The sequence below is a fragment of the Stenella coeruleoalba genome (assembly GCF_951394435.1).
Source record: "Stenella coeruleoalba genome assembly, chromosome: 5".
NCBI lineage: Eukaryota > Metazoa > Chordata > Mammalia > Artiodactyla > Delphinidae > Stenella > Stenella coeruleoalba.
This window is the reverse complement of record NC_137150.1, coordinates 48,934,175-48,955,477: the sequence shown is the minus strand read 5'-3', so window position 1 is coordinate 48,955,477 and position 21,303 is coordinate 48,934,175. Positions and strand designations below refer to the sequence as shown.

At 34.9% G+C, this 21,303-nt stretch overlaps 1 protein-coding gene across 4 annotated transcripts in view; it reads right to left on the bottom strand.

The window, feature by feature from the left end:
- Window positions 1-21,303, bottom strand: part of PRKCI (protein kinase C iota) — a 79,994-nt gene that overhangs the window by 11,818 nt on the left and 46,873 nt on the right. For all 4 annotated transcript variants that reach the window (XM_079923383.1, XM_079923380.1, XM_079923381.1 and 1 more), the window contains 7 exons: window positions 20,875-20,929; window positions 19,747-19,805; window positions 10,027-10,203; window positions 8,214-8,311; window positions 7,368-7,454; window positions 5,621-5,756; window positions 108-195 (listed from right to left, as the gene is read on the bottom strand). In XM_079923383.1, the coding sequence (XP_079779509.1) occupies window positions 108-195; window positions 5,621-5,756; window positions 7,368-7,454; window positions 8,214-8,311; window positions 10,027-10,203; window positions 19,747-19,805; window positions 20,875-20,929 (700 nt within the window). The remainder of the gene's footprint in view (window positions 1-107; window positions 196-5,620; window positions 5,757-7,367; window positions 7,455-8,213; window positions 8,312-10,026; window positions 10,204-19,746; window positions 19,806-20,874; window positions 20,930-21,303) is intronic.

Sequence of the window (21,303 nt, the reverse complement as noted above, 5' to 3'; positions counted from 1 at the left end):
TTATGTTAATAAGCTCAGTATTGAAATACTATAGTGTACTATAATGCAATTGGTACCATATTTAACCACCCTTCTAGCACATAACCAAAATACCACCAATTTATTACCATAATCTTCTCCTCGTAAAATTTCAGGAGCAATGTAATTAGGAGTACCACAGAAAGTGCTGGTTGTATCTCCTGGCCGTAATCCTTCCTTTTATTAAAAAAAAAAGAAAAAAAATAATAAGATGCAAAATCTGTTTTAAATTCACCTCGTTTATTTCATCTACCATATAAGGTCAGCATCTATAGGTAATATATTGAGCTTAAATAAAATATCACTAGCACAGGTGCCTTTACTATTAAAATCATGGGTTGCTACTAAATACCTTAAAAAAAACCTGTCCTCATTAGATGTAGGTAAACAGTCAGTTCAATTAAGATAAAAACTGCACTTAAAATAATTTATACTCAAGTAAAATTATAAAAGAAAAACTTAAATTACATGAGTAAAAGGAATCATATTTTATGAAGAAAAGAAGCCCTTTAAATCCCACCTCCTAACACAACCACTGCTGGCATTATGATGTTTCCCTTCTGGTCATTTCTCCTAAGGCACACGTTTTTTGGTTTTGTATTTTAATAGCTACAGGATGGAGGAAATTAAGGTAAAACACACTAATATGTATAAATAGAGAAACTACACAATAACAAATGGAACAATCACCAAGAAGTTAAAACAAACTTGTATGCAGCTAACAACACAGCCTCAAAATACAACTAGTAAAAATGGACAAAATTATTAAGAGGACTTCACAATCCCTGCTATTGCCTGAATGTTTACGTGCCCCTAATATTCTTATGCTGAAGCCCTAATGTGATAGCATTAGGGGGCTTTGGGGAGGTAATTAGATCATAAGGTTTGAGCCCCATGATGGGATTCATGTTCTTATAAGAAGAGAAAGAGAGCTAGCCCCTTTCTTTCTCTCTCCCCACCATTTGAGGATACAATGGGAAGACAGCCATCTGCAAACCACGAAGAATGCCTTTACTCTTCTGCAAACCAGGAGGGGTGCCTTCAGACACCAAATCTGCCAGCACCTTCATCTTGGACTTCCCACTCTCCAGAACCACGAGAAATAAGTGTTTGTTGCTTAAGCCACCTAATCTGTAGTACCTTGTTATAGCAGCCTGGACTGATAGTACAATCCCCAATCATGACAGGTAATTTTAACACATTTATATCAAAAAATGGTAGGTCATACCAACAAAAAAATTAGTAAGCAGAGAAAGATTTGGACAAACGCTAGAGTTTAAAATATGTATAGTTTACATACATATAGAATATATATATCTACGTGTATGTGTGGAGAAATGGAAAAGGAGGGAGAGACTCCTTGAATGCAAAACAGAGATTACATACCCTTTTTAAAGTACATTTGGGATACTGACCAAATACCAAGGCATAAAAGAAACCTCAATAAATTTCAAAGGACTAGTATCATTCAGACCATTCTTGCGCCACAGGCAATTAAATGAGAAAGAGCCAAAACAATCTTGAGAAAGAAAAGAGTTGGAGGAATCAAGCTCCCTGACTTCAGACTATACTACAAAGTTACAGTAATGAAAACAGTGTGCTACTGGCACAAAAACAGACACATAGATCAATGGAACAGAAAGAGAGAGTCCATAAATAAGCCCATTCACTTGTGGTTAATTAGTCTATGAAAAAGGAAGCAAAAGTATACAATGGAGAAAAGACAGTCTCTTCAATTAGTGGTGCTGGAAAAACAGGCCATCTACATGTAAAAGAATGAAATTAGAATATTTTCGCACACCACATACAAAAATAAACTCAAAATGGATTGAAGACCTAAATATAAGACCAGAAACCACAAAACTCCTAAAAGAAAACATAGGCAGAATACTCTTTGACATATATTGTACCAATATATATATATTTTTGATCTATCTTCTAAGGCAAAGGAAACAAAAGCAAAAATAAACAAATGGGACCTAATTAAACTTAAAAGTTTTTGCACAGCAAAGGAAACCACTGACAAAATACTACTGGAATACTACTCAGCCACAAAAACGAATGAGATTTTGCCATTAACAACAACATAGATAGACTTGGAGGGTTATTATGCTATTGAAATAAGTCAGACAGAGAAAGACAAATACTGTATGCTATCACTTATATGTGGAATTTAAAAAATAAAACAAATAAATGAATATAGTAACAACAACAAAAACAGACTCACAGATATAGAGAATAAACTAGTGGCTACCAGTGGGGAGAGGGAGAGGGAGAAGGAAGGGACAGAATAGAGGTAGGAGATTAAGAGGCACAAACTACTATGTATAAAATAAATAAGCTACAAGGGTATATTGTACAGCACAGGGAATATAGTCCAATTTTACAATAACTATAAATGGACTACAATCTTTAAAAACCGTAAATCACTATGTTGTACATCTGAAACTTACATAATACTATAAATCAACCATACCTCAATTAAAACTAAAAATAATAAAAAGATAGTCTAAATACAAGCTGAATAATACTAAATATACAATTAAGCGTCTGCTTTTTTTACTTTATAGCTATGTAATTTCCCATGTAATTACAGACTTCGTATTACTAATAACTACAAATCCAACTCAACATATGTACCTAGAATCTAACCATTTCCCTATTGTTAAATTACATGGTACAAAATTCCAAACAAAAAGGTTGGGGGGGAAGATATACACTAAGAATCAAGCCTTCCTCCCATTCTTGTCCCTGACGCATCCAGTTCCAGCTCCCTAGGGAGAGCCACTGTCATGAGGTTCTTATGTGTTCCTACAGAGATATTCTGGGCGTGATGTATGTATCTGTCTTCAAATTTTACACTATTATATATAACACTAACACAAACATCTAGAAGAAATATTTAGTAATATATGTTGTGACTCCAAGGATTTTTTAAAGATCTCTAACAGGGATATATATGTTATTTTTGTATACAGGCATACATGGAGATACTGCAGTTTGCTTTCAGACCCCCATTTATGACATCACAATAAATTGAGTCACATGAATATCTTTGGTTTCCCAGTGCATATAAAAATTATGTTTACACTACACTGTAATCTATTAAGTGTGCAAAAGCATTATGTCTAAAAAACAAAGTGAATACCTTAAATAAAAAATACTTTAAACACAACATTGTAAATCAACTATATTTCAATAAAAATTAAAAAAAAAACTTTATTGCTAAAAAATGCTAACAAGAACTTCCCCTGGTGGTCCAGTGGTTAAGAATCTGCCTTCCAACGCAGGGGATGAGGGTTCAATCCCTGGTCGGGGAACTAAGATTCCACATGCTTCAGGGCAACTAAGTCTGCACGCTGCAACTACTGAGCCCACATGCTCTGGAGCCCATGCACAACTAGAGAGAAGCCTGCGTGCTGCAGCAAAAGATTCTGTGTGCTGCAACTAAGACCCAATGCAGCCAAAAATAAATAAATAATAAATAAATAAATATTAAAAAAAAAATGCTAACCATCATCTGACAACACAGGGTTGCCAAAAAACATCAACTTGTAGAAAACACAATATCTGTGAAGCACAGTAAAATGAAGTATGCCTGTACAAAGAAATATGAATGTGATTTAAGTTGTTTTGTATTATGGGCAATGGCTTGACATACAGTCTCATGGTGAGTGACATGCACTTTCCAGGTAAGACTCAGAGGCAAGGGATGCAGTCTGTTAACTTGTAAAAGAACTATACTAAATCATTCACCTTTTGACTGGATATCTGAACATAGGCCCATCAGCTAAATTATTTACAGCATAACATAGATATTATTATAACACACCCTGCTGATAAAAAATAGTTAAAGGCACATCAATTCACAAAATAGCTGGTTTTTCAGTCAATTAAAAAAAATCAGTGTTCATAAAATATTCCAAACATAACTCTGAAGATGTTAATTGCAGTTTTCATATGCCTCCAGTCATCACTATTCTCTGCATTCTTTTTAAACTTTTTAAATACATTTTATAAAGTCTTTATTGAATTTGTTACAATATTGCTTCTGTTTTATGTTTTGGTATTTTGGCCACAAGGCATGTGGGATCTTAGCTCCCCGATCAGGGATCAGACCTGCACCCCCTGCATTGGAAGGCGAAGTCTTAACCACTGGAACACCAGGGAAATCCCTCTTTTTTTTTTTTAATATTTATTTATTTAGGCGACGCAGGATCTTCATTGCCGAGTACGTGATCTTTAGTTGTGGCATGCAGGATCTAGTTCCCTGACCAGGGATCAAACCCGGACGCCCTCCACTGGGAGAGTGGAGTCTTAACCGCTGGACCACCAGGGAAGTCCCTGCATTCTTTATATAAAAGTATCTAGTGAGAAACTGAAGAAATTAAATTAATTAAACCTGGAGAAACTGAAAAAAAACTTGAATGATTTAGATTTACCAAAGAATAATTATAAGGAAAAAAAATTTATCCAATATATGCCCAAGGTCAGACATTAGTTAAGTTTAAATACTGATGTTAAGTCATAAGATAAAAACATTCAAATTTCCAGCGGATTTATTTCCCATAAGGTTTAACATCGGGCGTAAATATGTTAGTTGGAAAAGAAACAAAGTACTGTTGGTTAAGTTTCTGAACACAAGTTCCAATCCTGGTGTTATTTCCTACTAATAACACCAAATAGCTCCTGGAGAAGGAGGCAGAAAAGGAGGTAAGCAAGACAACCAACTTAAAGAACTACTGAATAAAACCTCTCAGATTTATCAAAGATCGTGATTAATTTGATTGAGGATCTCTGGAAAGAATGGGAATATATAACAAACCATTATTATTTTTCATTAAGAGTAACAAAAAGATCAAGTGATTTTTCTCTAATAATATCTTCCAGGCAAAACAGGATGCCCAAATTTCTTTGAATAAAAAGAACCAGGCTCTGGAGGCACATCCCTCAGGTGAAGGGGGAAAGGCAAATAACACATTCACATGCTTGTTGGCAAATTCACTGTGTGAAGATAATTCGGTCCCAGCTATTTTGACAAAGAGAGTAGCCCCCTACACATCTCCTGGAAAAAGGCTGGACCCGTAAATGAAACATTGTTACAAAAAGAATAAAACACCAAGAAATAAAGGACATGTCCTGAGAGTACCTAAAATTCTTATTTTGCTTTATTGAATTTTATGTCAGATATTTAAATTTAAATATATAAAAAATGTTAGACTTCCCAGGAAAATCTTGAGTGCATCATTAAGAGTCACAATTAAACGGCAAAAACTGGAAGGTGATATGCAAGCAGTTTTACAATTGTGGGTTTGTAGACAGTTTTTACCTCCAAGTTTTCTTCAATAGTGTCACAACTTTGAAGATAAAAAATTACAGAAAATAAAAATAACTTAACTCTTATAGCACATATAACGCTCACAGAAAATATGGAATTTTGTAAATGGCTAGGAAATCAGTGCATTTGTCTTTGTTTAGGATACTTTTTGGAATTCTAGCACAAAGTAGCACTTATTTCCCCATCATTAAATATAAAGTTATTTGACTGAAACAATTTCCTGAGCTGCTGAGATCTTCTGAATAACTAGAAATTTCCCCTCACCTTACACATGCCATAGTCAGTGAGTTTAATGTGTCCTTCAGAGTCCAGCAACACGTTGTCCAATTTCAAATCTCTATAAATTATCCCCCGTTCATGAAGATAATTTAATGCTAGACTGATTTCTGCGGAGTAAAATCTAAAATAAAATGAAAAATTACTCATTTGATTCAAATTTTTAAATTGTGGTAAGTGCCTACAGAAAGGTATTTAAATCCTACTCTCATCTGCAAACCAGAACATCAAAATCATGTCAAAAGATTTTTTTCTCTCAATGTTTTTAAGGAACAGTACCAAAACACAAATTGAAGCGCCACTTTAAGATAGCTGAGCCCTAAACACAATTATAAAGTCCCAATCTAAATTAAACCCATACTTTTCATAAGGTTTAATTTGAAAGTCTCAAGCAGGGATTCTTAATCTGGGCCCTCGGATGGACTTCAGAAAGTCCACACTCCTACAAATGGACGCAAGCAGAATTTGGTGGTAAGCAGAATTTTTGACCTGAATAATGAAAATGAAACACCCTAGCTGGCTTTGGGCTGCTTTGGTGAATGTTATCATGATCATGTCTGGAGGTACATAATACACACCTTCCAGCTACTCAATTCTAAGAATAGGGAACTTGAGCTCTTATCCTATACTCTGGTTCCTAGAAAAGCAAAGATGATATAAAACCAGAACGGGCACTTTAATACAATAAAAACAAGACTATTTTCCCCAAGTCCAGCTGAACAAACAAGGAACAAATACCGGCTATATTCACAATTCAAAATATCATCTGTGGCTTTGCCATGAAGGGTGACCATTTGCTAAAGCCTACATAAATAATGAACATACAGTAAATTAAACAACAACAACAACAACAGCAGTTTGGCCCCGAGACAGATTAATACACTTTATATCTTCTTATAAAATTGAAAGCTATTATCTCTTTTTGACAAGAAATATCAATGAATAGCGAGATTTCCACTAAAGTTATTTTTTAAAATCAATCTCTAACCTTTGTTACATACATATACAAACTCACATGCTTCATTTTGGCATTACTCTTGTGAAGTGCAAAAGGGTAGAATTACTGCTAATTATGAGTAAAAAACAAAATAAAACATGGCACTCATGGATTAAACTTCTTATCCTTCCCCACCTAAGTCCTCCAACAATTTACAATCCTGTATAAGAATATCAGATTAAGGGCACTAAACAAATAAATGATATTTAATACTCTTTTCTCTTATTAATCAACATGTATGGGATCAGAGGGGGGGAAGCCAAAGCCAGAACAATTCAGAAATTATAATTATGGAAGAACAGTCGATTACATAATAGGTTAAGAGGAATTGTTTTATTACTCTCAAGTATATATGAATAATAATCTTCTAATGAAAAACTGTCAGCCATCACTGCAAACTTGATAAGATTAATAAGTGTTTATAAATTCATTAATTATCTTAGTGGCTGATACTGAATAGAGAAAATATTTGAAAATAATTGAATTTCGTAGACTAAAGGTTTCCGCTTTAACATTGTTTATACTTCTCAATTGCTTATAATTATATTATTATATATGTAATATATATCACATTATAATATAATTTAACTGTTAGCTTAGCCTTTACATGACTTATAAAGAATTAGCTCGTATCAAAATAAATGATTTATCTACTGTTTTCAACCACTGGCATATAAAAAGTCCCATAGCTCCTCCCACCAAACTTCAACACAAGCAAACAATAAACAAAAAACTTACCTGGCATGTTCTTCAGGAAGTTTTCTTTGTCGCTGCATATGAAACATTAGATCTCCTCCATTAACATACTCTATGACAAAGAACAATCTAAAAAACAGAAGAGAACACATGAAACCAAGATCCAAAATAAGGTGGTGTAACTTTGCATTTTAAAACTATAGAGACCAGTCACAGCATAGAGAGCATTCTACATGATTCACCCTTAACAAAAATTCCAGGAATTTGGTGGAAACGAAGGGTGATTGGAGTAGAAAGCTGTTTAATCACAGAAGATACAAGAAAGTAAATCAGAAAGATAATTTGTAACCTGCTACTTCTATTCTAAAGTATTGCGTTGGCCAAAAAGTTCGTTTGGGTTTTTCCATAAGATCTTAACGAAAAGCCCGAATGAACTTTGTGGCCAAGCCAATAGTACCATTTGCAATCCAGAGCTCTCACTCCCACCCCAGTTTTAGAATGTGCAATGTGTAAGTCATTTTCAACTGTCACTTAAGGCAAAAGAAGTTAGAATCTATCCCCCTAATTAAACTCTAGGAACAGTTAAGTCCTAAAACTAGAATCTTGGTGATATTTAAAAGGTTGGATTTCTACTGCCATAATTAGGACCTGGCTATTTTTTTTTTTTTTTTTTTTTTTGCCTAAAGCAGGTAATTTCCTAATGCTGATCCAATGTCAAATTGATATCACTGGTTGGAGTATGAGTAGCAGGAAATTACAAGCATAGTACTGTTGTGTCTGTCTCCATGTGACTTCCACTTCAGGAATTACTGTAGAAAGGGGTTCTTATTGTGTAATATACCAAAATGTGTAAAACCCAGGTATCATTCCATTATCTTTCAATCTTACCTGCTTTCTGTCTGGAAGCAAGAATGCAGCCCAACAAGGAAAGGGTGATTAGATGCCTGCTCAAAAACATGCTTCTCTGTCTGTACCCAGTCAATATCCTATTTTAAAATACAAAAGAAATCTATGTCAAACTGAAATGATATCATCAAAACTATGATAAATTTGTTCTTAGTAATTCTATTACCATAAATGCAATTATTAACTAACTAGGCTAAATATCAAAAGCATTGATAATCATGAAATAGTAATTTATATACAAAGAGAAAATACTACCAGTAAATCTTTCGATATTATGCAACACTCTAGAAAACTTTACAAAGCTCAAGTACTTGCCCTTGATAATAATATGGTTTGATTTTTATTTTTAAAAAAATCCAATAATCCTCAGATAACTTTATTTATTTATTTATCTGGCTGTGTTAGGTCTTCATTGCTGCACGCAGCCTTTCTCGAGTTGTGGTGAGCAGGGGCTACTCTTCGTTGTGGTGCACGGGCTTCTCATTGTTGTGGCTTCTCTTGTTGAAGAGCACGGGCTCTAGGCGTGCAGGCTTCAGGAGTTGTGGCGTGTGGGCTCAGTAGTTGTGGCTCAGTAATAGTCCATTGTATATATGTACCACATCTTCCTTATCCATTCATTTGCTGGTGGACATTTAGGCTGTTTCCATGCCTTGGCTATTGTGAATAGTGCTGCTATGAACATAGGGGTGCATGCATCTTTATGAATTACAGTTTTGTCCGGATATATGGCCAGGAGTGGGATTGCTGGGTCATGTGGCAATTCTATTTTTAGTTTTTTAAGGACCCTCCGTACTGTTCTCCATAGTGGCTGTATCAATTTACATTCCCACCAACAGTGCAAGAGGGTTCCCTTTTCTCCACATCCTCTCCAGCATTTGTTTGTAGATTTTCTGATGATGCCCATTCTAACTGGTGTGAGGTCATACTTTATTGTAGTTTTGATTTGCATTTCTCTAACAATTAGTGATGTTGAGCAGCTTTTCATGTGCCTCTTGGCCATCTGTATGTCTTCTTTGGAGAAATGTCTATTTAGGTCTTCTGCCCATTTTTGGATTGAGTTGCTTGTTTTTTTAATATTGAGCTGCATGAGCTGTATATATATTTTGGAGATTAATTGTTTGTCCATTGATGCATTTGCAAATATTTTTCTCCCATTCTGAGGGTTGTCTTTTCTTCTTGTTTATAGTTTCCTTTGCTGTGCAAAAGCTTTTAAGTTTCATTAGGTTCCATTTGTTTATTTTTGTTTTTATTTCCATTACTCTAGGAGGTGGGTCAAAAAAGATCTTGCTGTGATTTATGTCAAAGAGTATTCTTCCTATGTTTTCCTCTCTGAAACAACCATTATTGACACTTAACTTCTACAAACTTACAATTAGTTATATTAAAAATAAATGTGATAAATACTCAAAACTAATTATTTTATCACATGTAACCGTTATCTATGCTCTTGAGGTTATTTACAACTGTTACATCTGTACGTAGTTGTGGCTCACAGGCTCTAGAGTGCAGGCTCAGTAGTTGTGGTGCATGGGCTTAGTTGCTCCACAGGATATGGGATCCTCTCAGACCAAGGATCGAACCCATGTCCCCTGCACTGGCAGGCGGATTCTTAACCACTGTGCCACCAGGGAAGTCCCCATCAGATAACTTTAAATATACCTTAAATAATCTGTTTGAAGCATGTATTTAGAAAAGTAGGCTGAAATAATAAGCATAAACATTGAGGTTTTTTTCTGAAATAGTACACTTAAGCCAACTTAACAGTTTAGAGGTAATAAAACATCATAGTGCTCACCTCATCATCATTGACAAGCTCCTTTTTCACAACTTTCATTGCATAAATACGATCTGTTTTTTTTAATCGCACCAATAGTACTTTGGCATAACTTCCTCTTCCTATTACCCGGAGCAAATCAAAATCCTGAAGACCTAAACTGGATGAAGCTTTGCCACTCTCCCTGGTGTTCATTGCCTGTTGAGAACATTTATACCAAACAGTTATACCTGAAGTATTTTGCATAACACAATATACTTCTAACACCTAGTTATACCTATAAGATTTTTAAATATTTTCTGATTTAAGTTCTAATTAGTTTCTTACATCATTCCAAATGATATAATCTAACTACTCAAGAGGTAGGATGAATTCATGAGTTGAGGTCAGAGGGGTGGTGTTAGGAAAGGAGAAGGAGTTGAAATCTGAGAAACATTGAAGGATGTCTTGGAATCTGATAACTTTTGGGTATGGAGGCCGTGGAGACACATGAATAAAAAAATGACACTAACTTCGGTGACTGGGACTCTGAAGGTGCCACTGCTAGAAACATGAAGTGTGAGCACATGGTAAGATTGACAGAGTTGATGAGATAATGAGCTCGATTTTCATACTGAAATTAGAAGTTACAATGGGACATCAAGATGAAAGAGTCTGCCAGAAGCTTAATGTATGAAATCTGAGTTAAGCTACAGGCAGAAAACAAGCATGAGGCAGTTCAGTTAATGTAAAACATTCTTTGCTATACAATACCAAGACTCCTGTGGAATGACAAAGTCAGCCCTGTAATTCATTCACAAGTAGAAACTTAGGCTTCTGGAAATTTATAAAGAAGACTAAAGATAATCTTTTATTAGATGCCTGCAAAATTCCCAGCATACAACCAACAGATATACTCATGAGAATTAAGTACGAATTTTCTGAAGTGAAGAGTATCAGCAAAAGCAAGGAGCAAATTTTCAGAAAGATAAACTAGTAAGCACAAAACAGGAAAGAAAAAAGTATTATGAAAATTGAAGGAGAATGATTATCCAAAACAAAATTTAGAAATAATAATTTGACTTGGTAATAAGAATAAATAAAAAGGAGTGAAAGAAACCAGATTAGGGCAGATTAAGAAAGCAGAAAATGGTAAAAAGATAAAGCAATGTATAGACTTTAAATATGGTTAACTGGAAGCTATAAAAGAGAATCAAATGGAATGAAAGCACAGTTCCTTCACATAAACAATAATAAGGCTGAATGAAATGACAGAAGCCAGAAAACAGTGGAATGTCACCTTTTTTTTTTTTTTTTTTTTGCGGTATGCGGGCCTCTCACTGTTGTGGCCTCTCCCGTTGCGGAGCACAGGCTCCGGACGCGCAGGCTCAGCGGCCATGGCTCACGGGCCCAGCGGCTCCGCGGCATGTGGGATCTTCCCGGACCGGGGCATGAACCCGCGTCCCCTGCATCGGCAGGCGGACTCTCAACCACTGCGCCACCAGGGAAGCCCGGAATGTCACCTTTTAAATGGCTCACCCCTTCCCCCCTTGCTTATCTACAATCCTACAGCCTGTAAAAATAGCCTTCAAAATGAAAATGAAATAAATACATTTTCAGACAAACAAAAACTAAGGAAATCCGTCACTAGTTGGTTCTCACTCAAGGAAATATTGAGTTCTTCAAGAAGAAGAAAGATGATCTCATATGGAAGGCAGACACACAGAACAAAAGCAGAACAAAAAGAATAAAATGTGGATAAACCTAAATAAGGATTGACTGTTTAAAAACACTAACACACACATACAGAATTTTAAAATATGACAAAAATAGCAATAAAGACAGGAAGGGAGCATGAGTGAATTTAAAGTGTTCTAAGGTCCTTGCATATCTTGGAAAATGGTAAAAAGTATTATTAATAATTTGTATTGAATTTAAATAAGTTAAGGGTATAAGATGCAATCTCTAGAACAACCAGTAATAAAAAAGCAAAAGAATGCGAAACAAGCTAAAAGAGGTGAGGAAAAAAAAAAAAATTAACCCAAAAGAAGGCTAGAAAAGTAACATAAACAGATGATACAGAAAACACAGTAAATTGGTAGATTTAAATGCAAATAAGTTGTTAGTTTAAATATACTTACATTAAATGTAACAATACATAAATATTAAAACACACTAAATACTACAGCTAAGGACTATCAAACCAGAGGGGGAAGTCCAATTCTATGATGTTAATAAGATATATATGTGTACAGAAATGTTCAAAGTAAAAGGGTAAGAAACTATATGCCATGTAATCACTAACCAAAAGAGAGCTGTAGCTAAATTAACATGAGACAAAGTAGCTGTGGCCAACTGTGGTAGGCTGGCTTCTACGAGGACCCCAGTGATCCCCACCTCCTAGTATTCATGCCCTTGTGTAATCCCCTCGAGTATAGGCTGGACCTAATGACTAGCTTCTGATGAAAAAAATATGGCAAAAATGAAGGGACGGCACTTCTGAGACTAGGTTACAAAAGACTGTGAGGTCTGTTTTGCTGGCATTCAATCTCTGGATCTTATTGCTTGCTTGCTCTGATGAAGCAAACTGCCTTGCTGTGAGCTGCCCTATGGAGAGGCCACATGTCAAGGAAGTGAATCCTGCCAACAATGAGGTGAGTAAGTATGGAAGCAGTTTCTTCCTCAGTTGAGCCTTGAGACGACAGCAGTCTTTGCCAGTACACTGACTGCAGCCTCTAAGGGACTCTGAGACAAGAACCTGGATTCCTGACCCACAGAAATTATGACATAATAAATTTTGTTGTTTTAAGCCACTATATTTTAAGGTAATTTGTTACACAGCAATTACTTAACATAAGGACTTTAGGCAAGGAAGCATTACTACAAATAGAGAGGGGTATTTCTTTAAGAAAAAGCATTAAAGCAATGTAAGATACTATGATTCTAAATCTACATGTATTCAATAACATAGCCTCAAAATATGTAAAGCAAAAACTAACAAAACTAAAAGGGACGGGTAAATTCTAAGTGAAAACTGTTTGTAGGGAAAGAACATGCAGTCAGTGAGGTAACAGAAGACTGAATAACACTGTTACTACTCTTGACTTAATTGATCTGTATAGAATACTTCACCCAACAACTACAGAATATATTATATTCAAAAATACATATGGAACATTCACCAATGCCTGTGTGCTTGGTCTTCAATCAAGTTTCAAAAAAGTTCAAAAGACTGAAATCACACAGAATAGAATACATTCTCTGATGTGCAGCAGAATTAAGCTACTCAATACAATAATAAAAAAAATTCCCACGTATTTGAAAATTAATTAGTATATCAATACTTTTAAATAATACATGGATCAAAGAAGAAATCATAATACAGATTAAGATATATTTAAAAGTGAATTACACAGATGGCTAGTAGGCAAATGAAAAGATGCTCAACTTCACTAATTATTAGAGAGATGCAAATCAAAACCACAATGAAATACCACCTCACACCAGTCAGAATGGCCATCACTAAAAAGTCTACAAATAACAAATGCTGGAGAGGGTGTGGAGAAAAGGGAACCGTCCTACACTGTCGGTAGGAATGTAAGTTGGTACAGCCACTATGGAAAACAGTATGGAGGTTCCTTAAAAAGTAAAAATAGAACTACCATATGATCCAGCAATCCCACTACTGGGCATATACCCTGAGAGAACCATAATTCAAAGAGTCATGTACCACAACGTTCATTGCAGCACTATTTACAATAACCAGGACATGGAAGTCACCTAAGTGTCCATCAACAGATGAATGAATAAAGATGATGTGGTACATATATACCATGGAATACTACCAGCCATAAAAAAAAAGAGAATGAAATAATGCCATTTGCAGCAACATGGATACAACTAGAGATTATCATACTAAGTCAGAAAGAGAAAGACAAATTCCATATGATATCACTTATTTGTGGAATCTAAAATATGGCATAAATGAACCTATCTACAAAACAGAAACAGACTCATAGACATAGAGAACAGATTTGTGGTTGCCAGGGGCAGGAGGGGGGGTGGAGGAGGGATGGACTAGGAATTTGGGATTAGCAGATGCAAACTATTACATTTAGAATGGATAAACAACAAGGCCCTAATGTATAGCACAGGGAACTATATTCAGTATCCTGTGATAAACCATAATGGAAAAGAATATTAAAAAAAGAATGTAAAAAAAAGTGAATGACAAAAAAGCATAAGGAAATAATGAGAAGAGAAATCAATGCAATAGAATAGGATATAAGCATTCAACAAAGAGCCAAAAGTTAGTTCTTTGAAAAGACTAATAAATTGACATCCCCTTGGCAAAACTGATGAAGAAAAAGGGAATGCACAGTAACTTTTTATCAGGAGTAAAAAAGGATATCATTTCATATTCTCAGCAATTAACAACTTTGTGTCAATTTGAAAATTTAGGTTAGACAAATTCCAAGGAATAGCACAAGAGGAAACAGAGAAGCTAAATTGCCCTAGATCTATTCAGAAATAGAACCTAGAATCAAATCCTTCCCACGAAACAAACAAACAAAAAAAACAAACCAAAAAAACCCTCCAGGCCCAGAGTGCTTTTCTGGTGAATTCTTCCAAAAATGTAAGAAAGAAATAATGGCAATCTTATAAGAATTCTCCTTGGGAATAGGAAAAATTCCAAAATCATTTTATGAGCCCAGTATTATTTTGATACCAAAACTCACAATTTTGATACCAAAATTCACAATCCAATACAAAAAGGGAAAATTACAGGTCAATGATTCTTGTTAATAATTTTTTCAAAAACCTAAAATAAATGTTGGCGAATCAGATCTACCAATATACAAAGAGAATTATACATCATGACACAGGGAGTTTATTCCAGAAATGAAAAACAGGCTTAACATTTGAAATTTACTGAAATTGGGCTTCCCTGGTGGTGCAGTGGTTAAGAATCCACCTGCCAACACAGGAGATACGGGTTCGAGCCCTGGTCGGGGAAGATCCCACATGCCGCGGAGCAACTAAGCCCATGCACCACAACTACTGAAGCCTGCGCACCTAGAGCCCATGCTCCGCAATAAGAGAAGCCACTGCAATGAGAAGCCCACGCACAGCAACGAAGAGTAGCCCCCACCTGCCGCAACCAGAGAAAGCCCGTGTGCAGCAACAAAGACCCAACACAGCCAAAATAAATAAATAAATTTAAATTAAAAAAAAGAATGAAATTTACACATGATCAACCCCACAAATGCCATAAAATGTTGTTGATAAAATTCAATATCTTTTCAAGATGAAAAAAAAAATCTTAGCCAACTAGGAATAGAGACAAACTCCCTCATTCTGATAAGGGTATCTATAGAATAAAAACCTAGAGCAAACATCAAACTTAATGATAAGATATTGGAAGATTTCTGTCTGAGATGTGGAACAAGACAATAATATCTGATTGTTACTTCTTTTCAACATCATGTTGATCATTTATAGAGGTCCTTGCTAACTCAATAAGGTAAGAAAACTGAAAAAAATCTATAAGATTGGAAAAGGAAGAAATGAAACTGTTATTCATAAGATGATCATATATGTAGAAAATCTAATAGTATCTTTAGATAGCTATTAGAATTAATAAGTGAATTTAGCAAGGTCTCAGGATACAAGGCAATTTAGGAAAAAAACCTTATTTCCATATAACAATATTAAATAGACAATTAAAGCTTAAAAGAATACCATTTACCTCCAATATCTCTAGTGCAAGAACTTTGAAAACTATAAAACACTGACAGAAATGAAAGAAGACCTAAGTCAATGGAAGAACGTGTCATGTTCATGGATCGAGGACTTAATATTGTAGATATCACTGTTCCTGAAATTGATCAACAGGTTTGGTTTATTTCCTTGATTCTATGGAAACTAGTGAGCTAATTCTAAAATTTACATGGAAATTCAAAAAGCTAGTAAGAGTAGCCAAGAACAAATTCCCAGAACAAAGTAGAACTTTACTAGATATAAAAGACTTATTATAAACCTATAATAATAATGACAGTATATCAGCATAAGAATAAATAAATGATGGAAAATAAAAAGGAATCCAGAAATAGACCATGTAATAATGGGCATATAATTGATGAAAAGATACCTCTGCAGAATAATGGAGGAAAGTATAGTCTTTTCAATGTCTTCAATAATCTTGGAAAAGACAGAGATTTCTTAAACAGGCCCCAAAATCTCTATCCAAAAAAGAACAGACAGATGTAGACAGCCTTCAGAATGGGAGAAAATATTTGCAAAGGAAGCAACTGACAAAGGATTAATCTCCAAAATATACAAGCAGCTCATGCAGCTCAAAATCAATAAAACAAACAACCCAATCCAAAAATGGGCAGAAGACCTAAATAGACATTTCTCCAAAGAAGATATACAGACTGCCAACAAACACATGAAAGAATGCTCAACTTCATTAATCATTAGAGAAATGCAAATCAAAACTACAATGAGGTATCACCTCACACCAGTCAGAATGGCCATCATCAAAAAATCTGCAAACAATAAATGTTGGAGAGGGTGTGGAGAAAAGGGAACCCTCTTGCACTGCTGGTGGGAATGTAAACTGATACAGCTACTATGGAGAACAGTATGGAGATTCCTTAAAAAACTAAAAATAGAATTACCATATGACCCAGCAATCCCACTACTGGGCATATACCCTGAGAAAACCATAATTCAAAAAGAGTCATGGGGGGGCTTCCCTGGTGGCACAGTGGTTGAGAGTCCGCCTGCCGATGCAGGGGACACGGGTTCATGCCCTGGTCTGGGAAGATCCCATATGCTGCAGAGCAGCTAGGCCTGTGAGCCATGGCCGCTGAGCCTGCACGTCCGGAGCCTGTGTTCCGCAACAGGAGAGGCCACAACAGTGAGAGGCCCGTGTACAGCCAAAAAAAAAAAAAAAGAGTCATTTTCCACAATGTTCATTGCAGTACTCTTTATAATAGCCAGGACATGGAAGCAACCTAAGTGTCCAGCAACAGATGAATGGATAAAGAAGATGTGGCACATATATACAATGGAATATTATTCAACCATAAAGAGAAATGAAATTGAGTTATTTGTAGTGAGTTGGATGGACCTAGAGTCTGTCATACAGAGTAAAGTAAGTCAGAAAGAGAAAAACAAATTCCGTATGCTAACACATATATATGGAATCTAAAAAAAAAAATGGTTCTGATGAACCTAGGGGCAGGACAGGAATAAAGACGCAGATGTAGAGAATGGACTTGAGGACTCGGGGAGGGGGAAAGGTAAGCTGGGATGAAGTGAGAGAGTAGCATTGACATATAGACACTACCAAATGTAAAATATATAGCTGATCAGCCCGGTGCTTTGTGACCACCTAGAGGGATGTGATAGGGAGGGTGGGCGGGAGATGCAAGAGGGAGGGGATATGGGGATATATGTATGCATATAGCTGAATCATTTTGTTACACAGCAGAAACTAACACAACATTGTAAAGCAATTATACTCCAATAAAGATGTTAAAAAGAAAAAAATCAAGAACATCTGTTCATCAATGATACCATTATCAGAGTGAAAATACAAGCTATTGAGTGGCAGAATCTATTTGCAATATATAACTGATAAAAGCTTAATGCTGAGAATATACCAAAAACTCCTACAAATCGTTACAACAAAGGCAGACCACTCACTTTTTTTTAAAGAGATATAAACAGACACTTAACTGAAAATTATATCCAAATGGTCAATAAATACATGAAAAGGTATGCAGCAGGGAAATGCACATAAAAACTACAACATTCAACAGGTTGGCTAAAATTTAAAAGACACACTATACAACGTGTTGATAAGGATGTGGAGCAAATCACACTCTCACACATTGCTGGTGAAAGTATAAATTGATACAAGTACTTTGGGAAACTGCTTGGCATTATTTACTAATGTACACAAGACTCAGGAATTCCACTCCTAGTTACGTACCTAACAGAAATGCTTAAATATGTGCACCAAACTACATTTACAAGAATGTTCATAGCAGCATATCATAATAATCCCAATCCAGGGGGGAAGTCAACAGAATAGATGAATTGAAACAACAGTGAAAATAAATGATATACTGCTATATAAAACACGGCTGAACCTCACAAACACAATATTGAACAAAAGAAGCCAGACACAAAAGATACTGTGTGACTCCATTTATAAAAAGCTTGGGGAAAAGAGCAGAACTAATCTGTGGTGTTAAGACTGTGGTTACTTGAAGGGAGGAGGGAATGTCAGTGACTTGGAGAAGGTACAAGATGGGCCCCTGGGATGTGTAGTAGGTCCTATTTATTCATCTGTGTGGTCATTATGTAGTGTCCACCCTGTGAAAATTGACCCAGATAGATACTCATGATTTGTGCACTTTGCTCTATATACTCATGATTATGTACTCATGACTTGTGCACTTTGCTCTATATTATTCTTCAATTTTTAAATGTATTAAAAGTCTTGAAAATAAAACCAAATGAGTCTTTGGTAAACAACCAAACCAATAAATAATATTTAAGGCAATAAGAAATTCCCAAAAGAACAAAAAGCTATAAAATAACATCAAGGATCAAACAAAAGGAAACTTTACTAACTCATCATGCCAGAAGAACAGAGAATTTGTTCCTTATTATTAAGAATTTCCTCCTTTGGATGACTCATTGTCAACCAATGAACAAAATATGAAAGATGTGGTTACACTTGCAGGACAGATTATGAATGTTAATAACCTTGGCAGCATAAAAGTAAATATGTAGCTAAAAGAGGAAAGCTGGAAGAAAGAGAAAGGATGGCTAAAGGAGAGTCAAGGCATTGACTAAATTGATGGAATAAGAAACTGAGATAGGAGATTCAATAGGTAACCAACAGATGTGCTTCAAAACAGTACAGGAGTGAGGCAAGCTGGTAGACAAAACACGTACAGACAATTGTTTTAACTGGGTAATGGACACAGGAGCTTGGAATAGTATTGTTTACTTTTATTGATGTTTGAAATTTTCTGTAATAAAAAGGTTACCCAGAGTAAAACATGATACACCTATCAAACATCGGAAAGAGAAGAGAAAAGTGGGGGAGCCGGGGGGGGGGGGGGGGGGCGGGGTAGTGTACTAGTTTAAACCTTTCATGGTTAGAAATATATAAAGTTGAAAAATTGAAAAAGAGAGGTATAAACAATGTGGACACAACTGGAAATGATTAAAAGGGGTTGCCTCTCAGAAGTCAAAGTGGGAGTGGAAGGTGTGAGGCATGATAAATCTTTTTTACCATAAGCTTTTTTCAAAAAATTGGTTATCGTTTTAATTAAACTGTTTTAAAAGCTGATAAAATGTTTAATAGTCAAAAAAGATGGGCAGTTAAGATGCTTAATCATTTATATTTTAAATAAACAATTAGCCCATAAAATGGAAGGATCTATATTTTAAACAATACTACCAAGTATTCTAAATGCCATTCTTAAATGCATTATAATTTTTAGATTATGCTATCTTAAAATGAATATGTTATCTCATCAGATTCTTTCTTAATTTAAATGATTTTAGCAATTTACTTATTGAATTAACTCAGAATAAAACTCTAGAATCACTAAAAATCATCCCTACAAAATTATGGTCTAAAATTTAAGCAAGTCAATTTGTCATATTTTTAAACTGTCACATTAAAAAGCTGATGACATAATGTACCATAAGACTAATTAATTATCTTACCTCCTTTTCTTCACCAACTTGGTCCAAACTCTCATGACTTGAAGGATTATATGGAATTACTAAAAAACCAATCCCAAACATTAAAAAAAAAAGAGAGAGAAAAACATAGTATACATTAACTGAGTTACACTTAAAATTTTCTCTTGATTTGATTTTTCTTAATTTTTATTTCTGAATAAGTGTTCATCATTTAAAATTGAGTATCTGTCCTACTAATAACAAATTATACATAAATACCAGTTAAATTCTAATCTTTAATGAGGGTAAAGAGAGGAGGAACCAATCAATAGCCAAGTACTGATTTTAACAAATACTTTTGCTATTTAAAAAAATATTTCTCTTCTTTACAAATTAATCAATTCCTTCCAAAAGGGTGACTCTATAAACCCTACTTAATTATATTAGTATGATTGAGGCATAGTGATAGAGGGTCTCTAGTGTGGACTCAGTTGGACTCCAGGCTTCTATTCCTTAAAGCTACCTGGGTAAAAAAAAAAAAAAAAAAAAAAGCCTACATTTCATACAACCAGCTTCTTCCATGAACAAGATACTACATTCTGTCCTTCCAGAAAAACTCCCTTGTTTTCTTTTTCTTGATTCTTCCCAGATCAGGCTGCTCTGTCCCATTTAATTGCTCTCCAAATTTCCCAGAGACACATTTAAGGTTTTGTATCTACTAGACATTTGGGTTTTTTTTAGACATTTGAACTCACACGATCTTTTCTGAATTGTCTATACAGCATCTCTGTATATTTTACATCATTTCTTCATCTCATAATAGAGTTTTTAATAAAAACAGGTCACTTGAATATAGTTAATACGGTCCACAAAATCAGTATATGTTTTCATATGGAAAAAAAGTAGGTTTGCTGAATATAAAGGGGTCTCAAAAGAAATTTATCTGAATAAAAGAAAATAGCCATCTGTTGTAGTTTACATAGTTGTCTTTTTAAAATGCCAAACATATGTTAACTACTGTGACTGATGTTAACACCACAAAATATGGTTACCTAGCTTTTATTTGGGAAGAATATAAATGTCTTTAAATTTAGGTATAAGAGTCATATAAAGAAGTCTTTAAATGACACTTTGTCAGTGAGCAATGGTTTGTGCCAGTGTCATTCTTACCTGTCTGTGCATGGTCTGAGTGCATGGATGACTGGTCCATGGGCATCATTGGTTCCTACAAATCATTTCCAAAGATACAGTAAATTAGTGCATTCTTTTTACATCCCAATACCTCTATAAATCCAGAAACAACATCATTTCAATGAGACACAGCATATTAAAATTTAAATTTGAAAGAATATAACTTAATAAGTGAGAATTACATTACTATATGTAATTTATTTTCAATTCTATTATATGTGAAACCATACAACATTCCTATGAATGACGTAATGTTATCACATTTTACAGATCACAGAAAAAACACAAAACGAATTTCAGACTATCAATTAGAAATTAAATTGAACTCCTACATACTCTGATTTATTTCTCCTCTATACCACCTATTCCTCCTTTGAGCTCCACATACTCACTTTAAGTCTTTGGCAA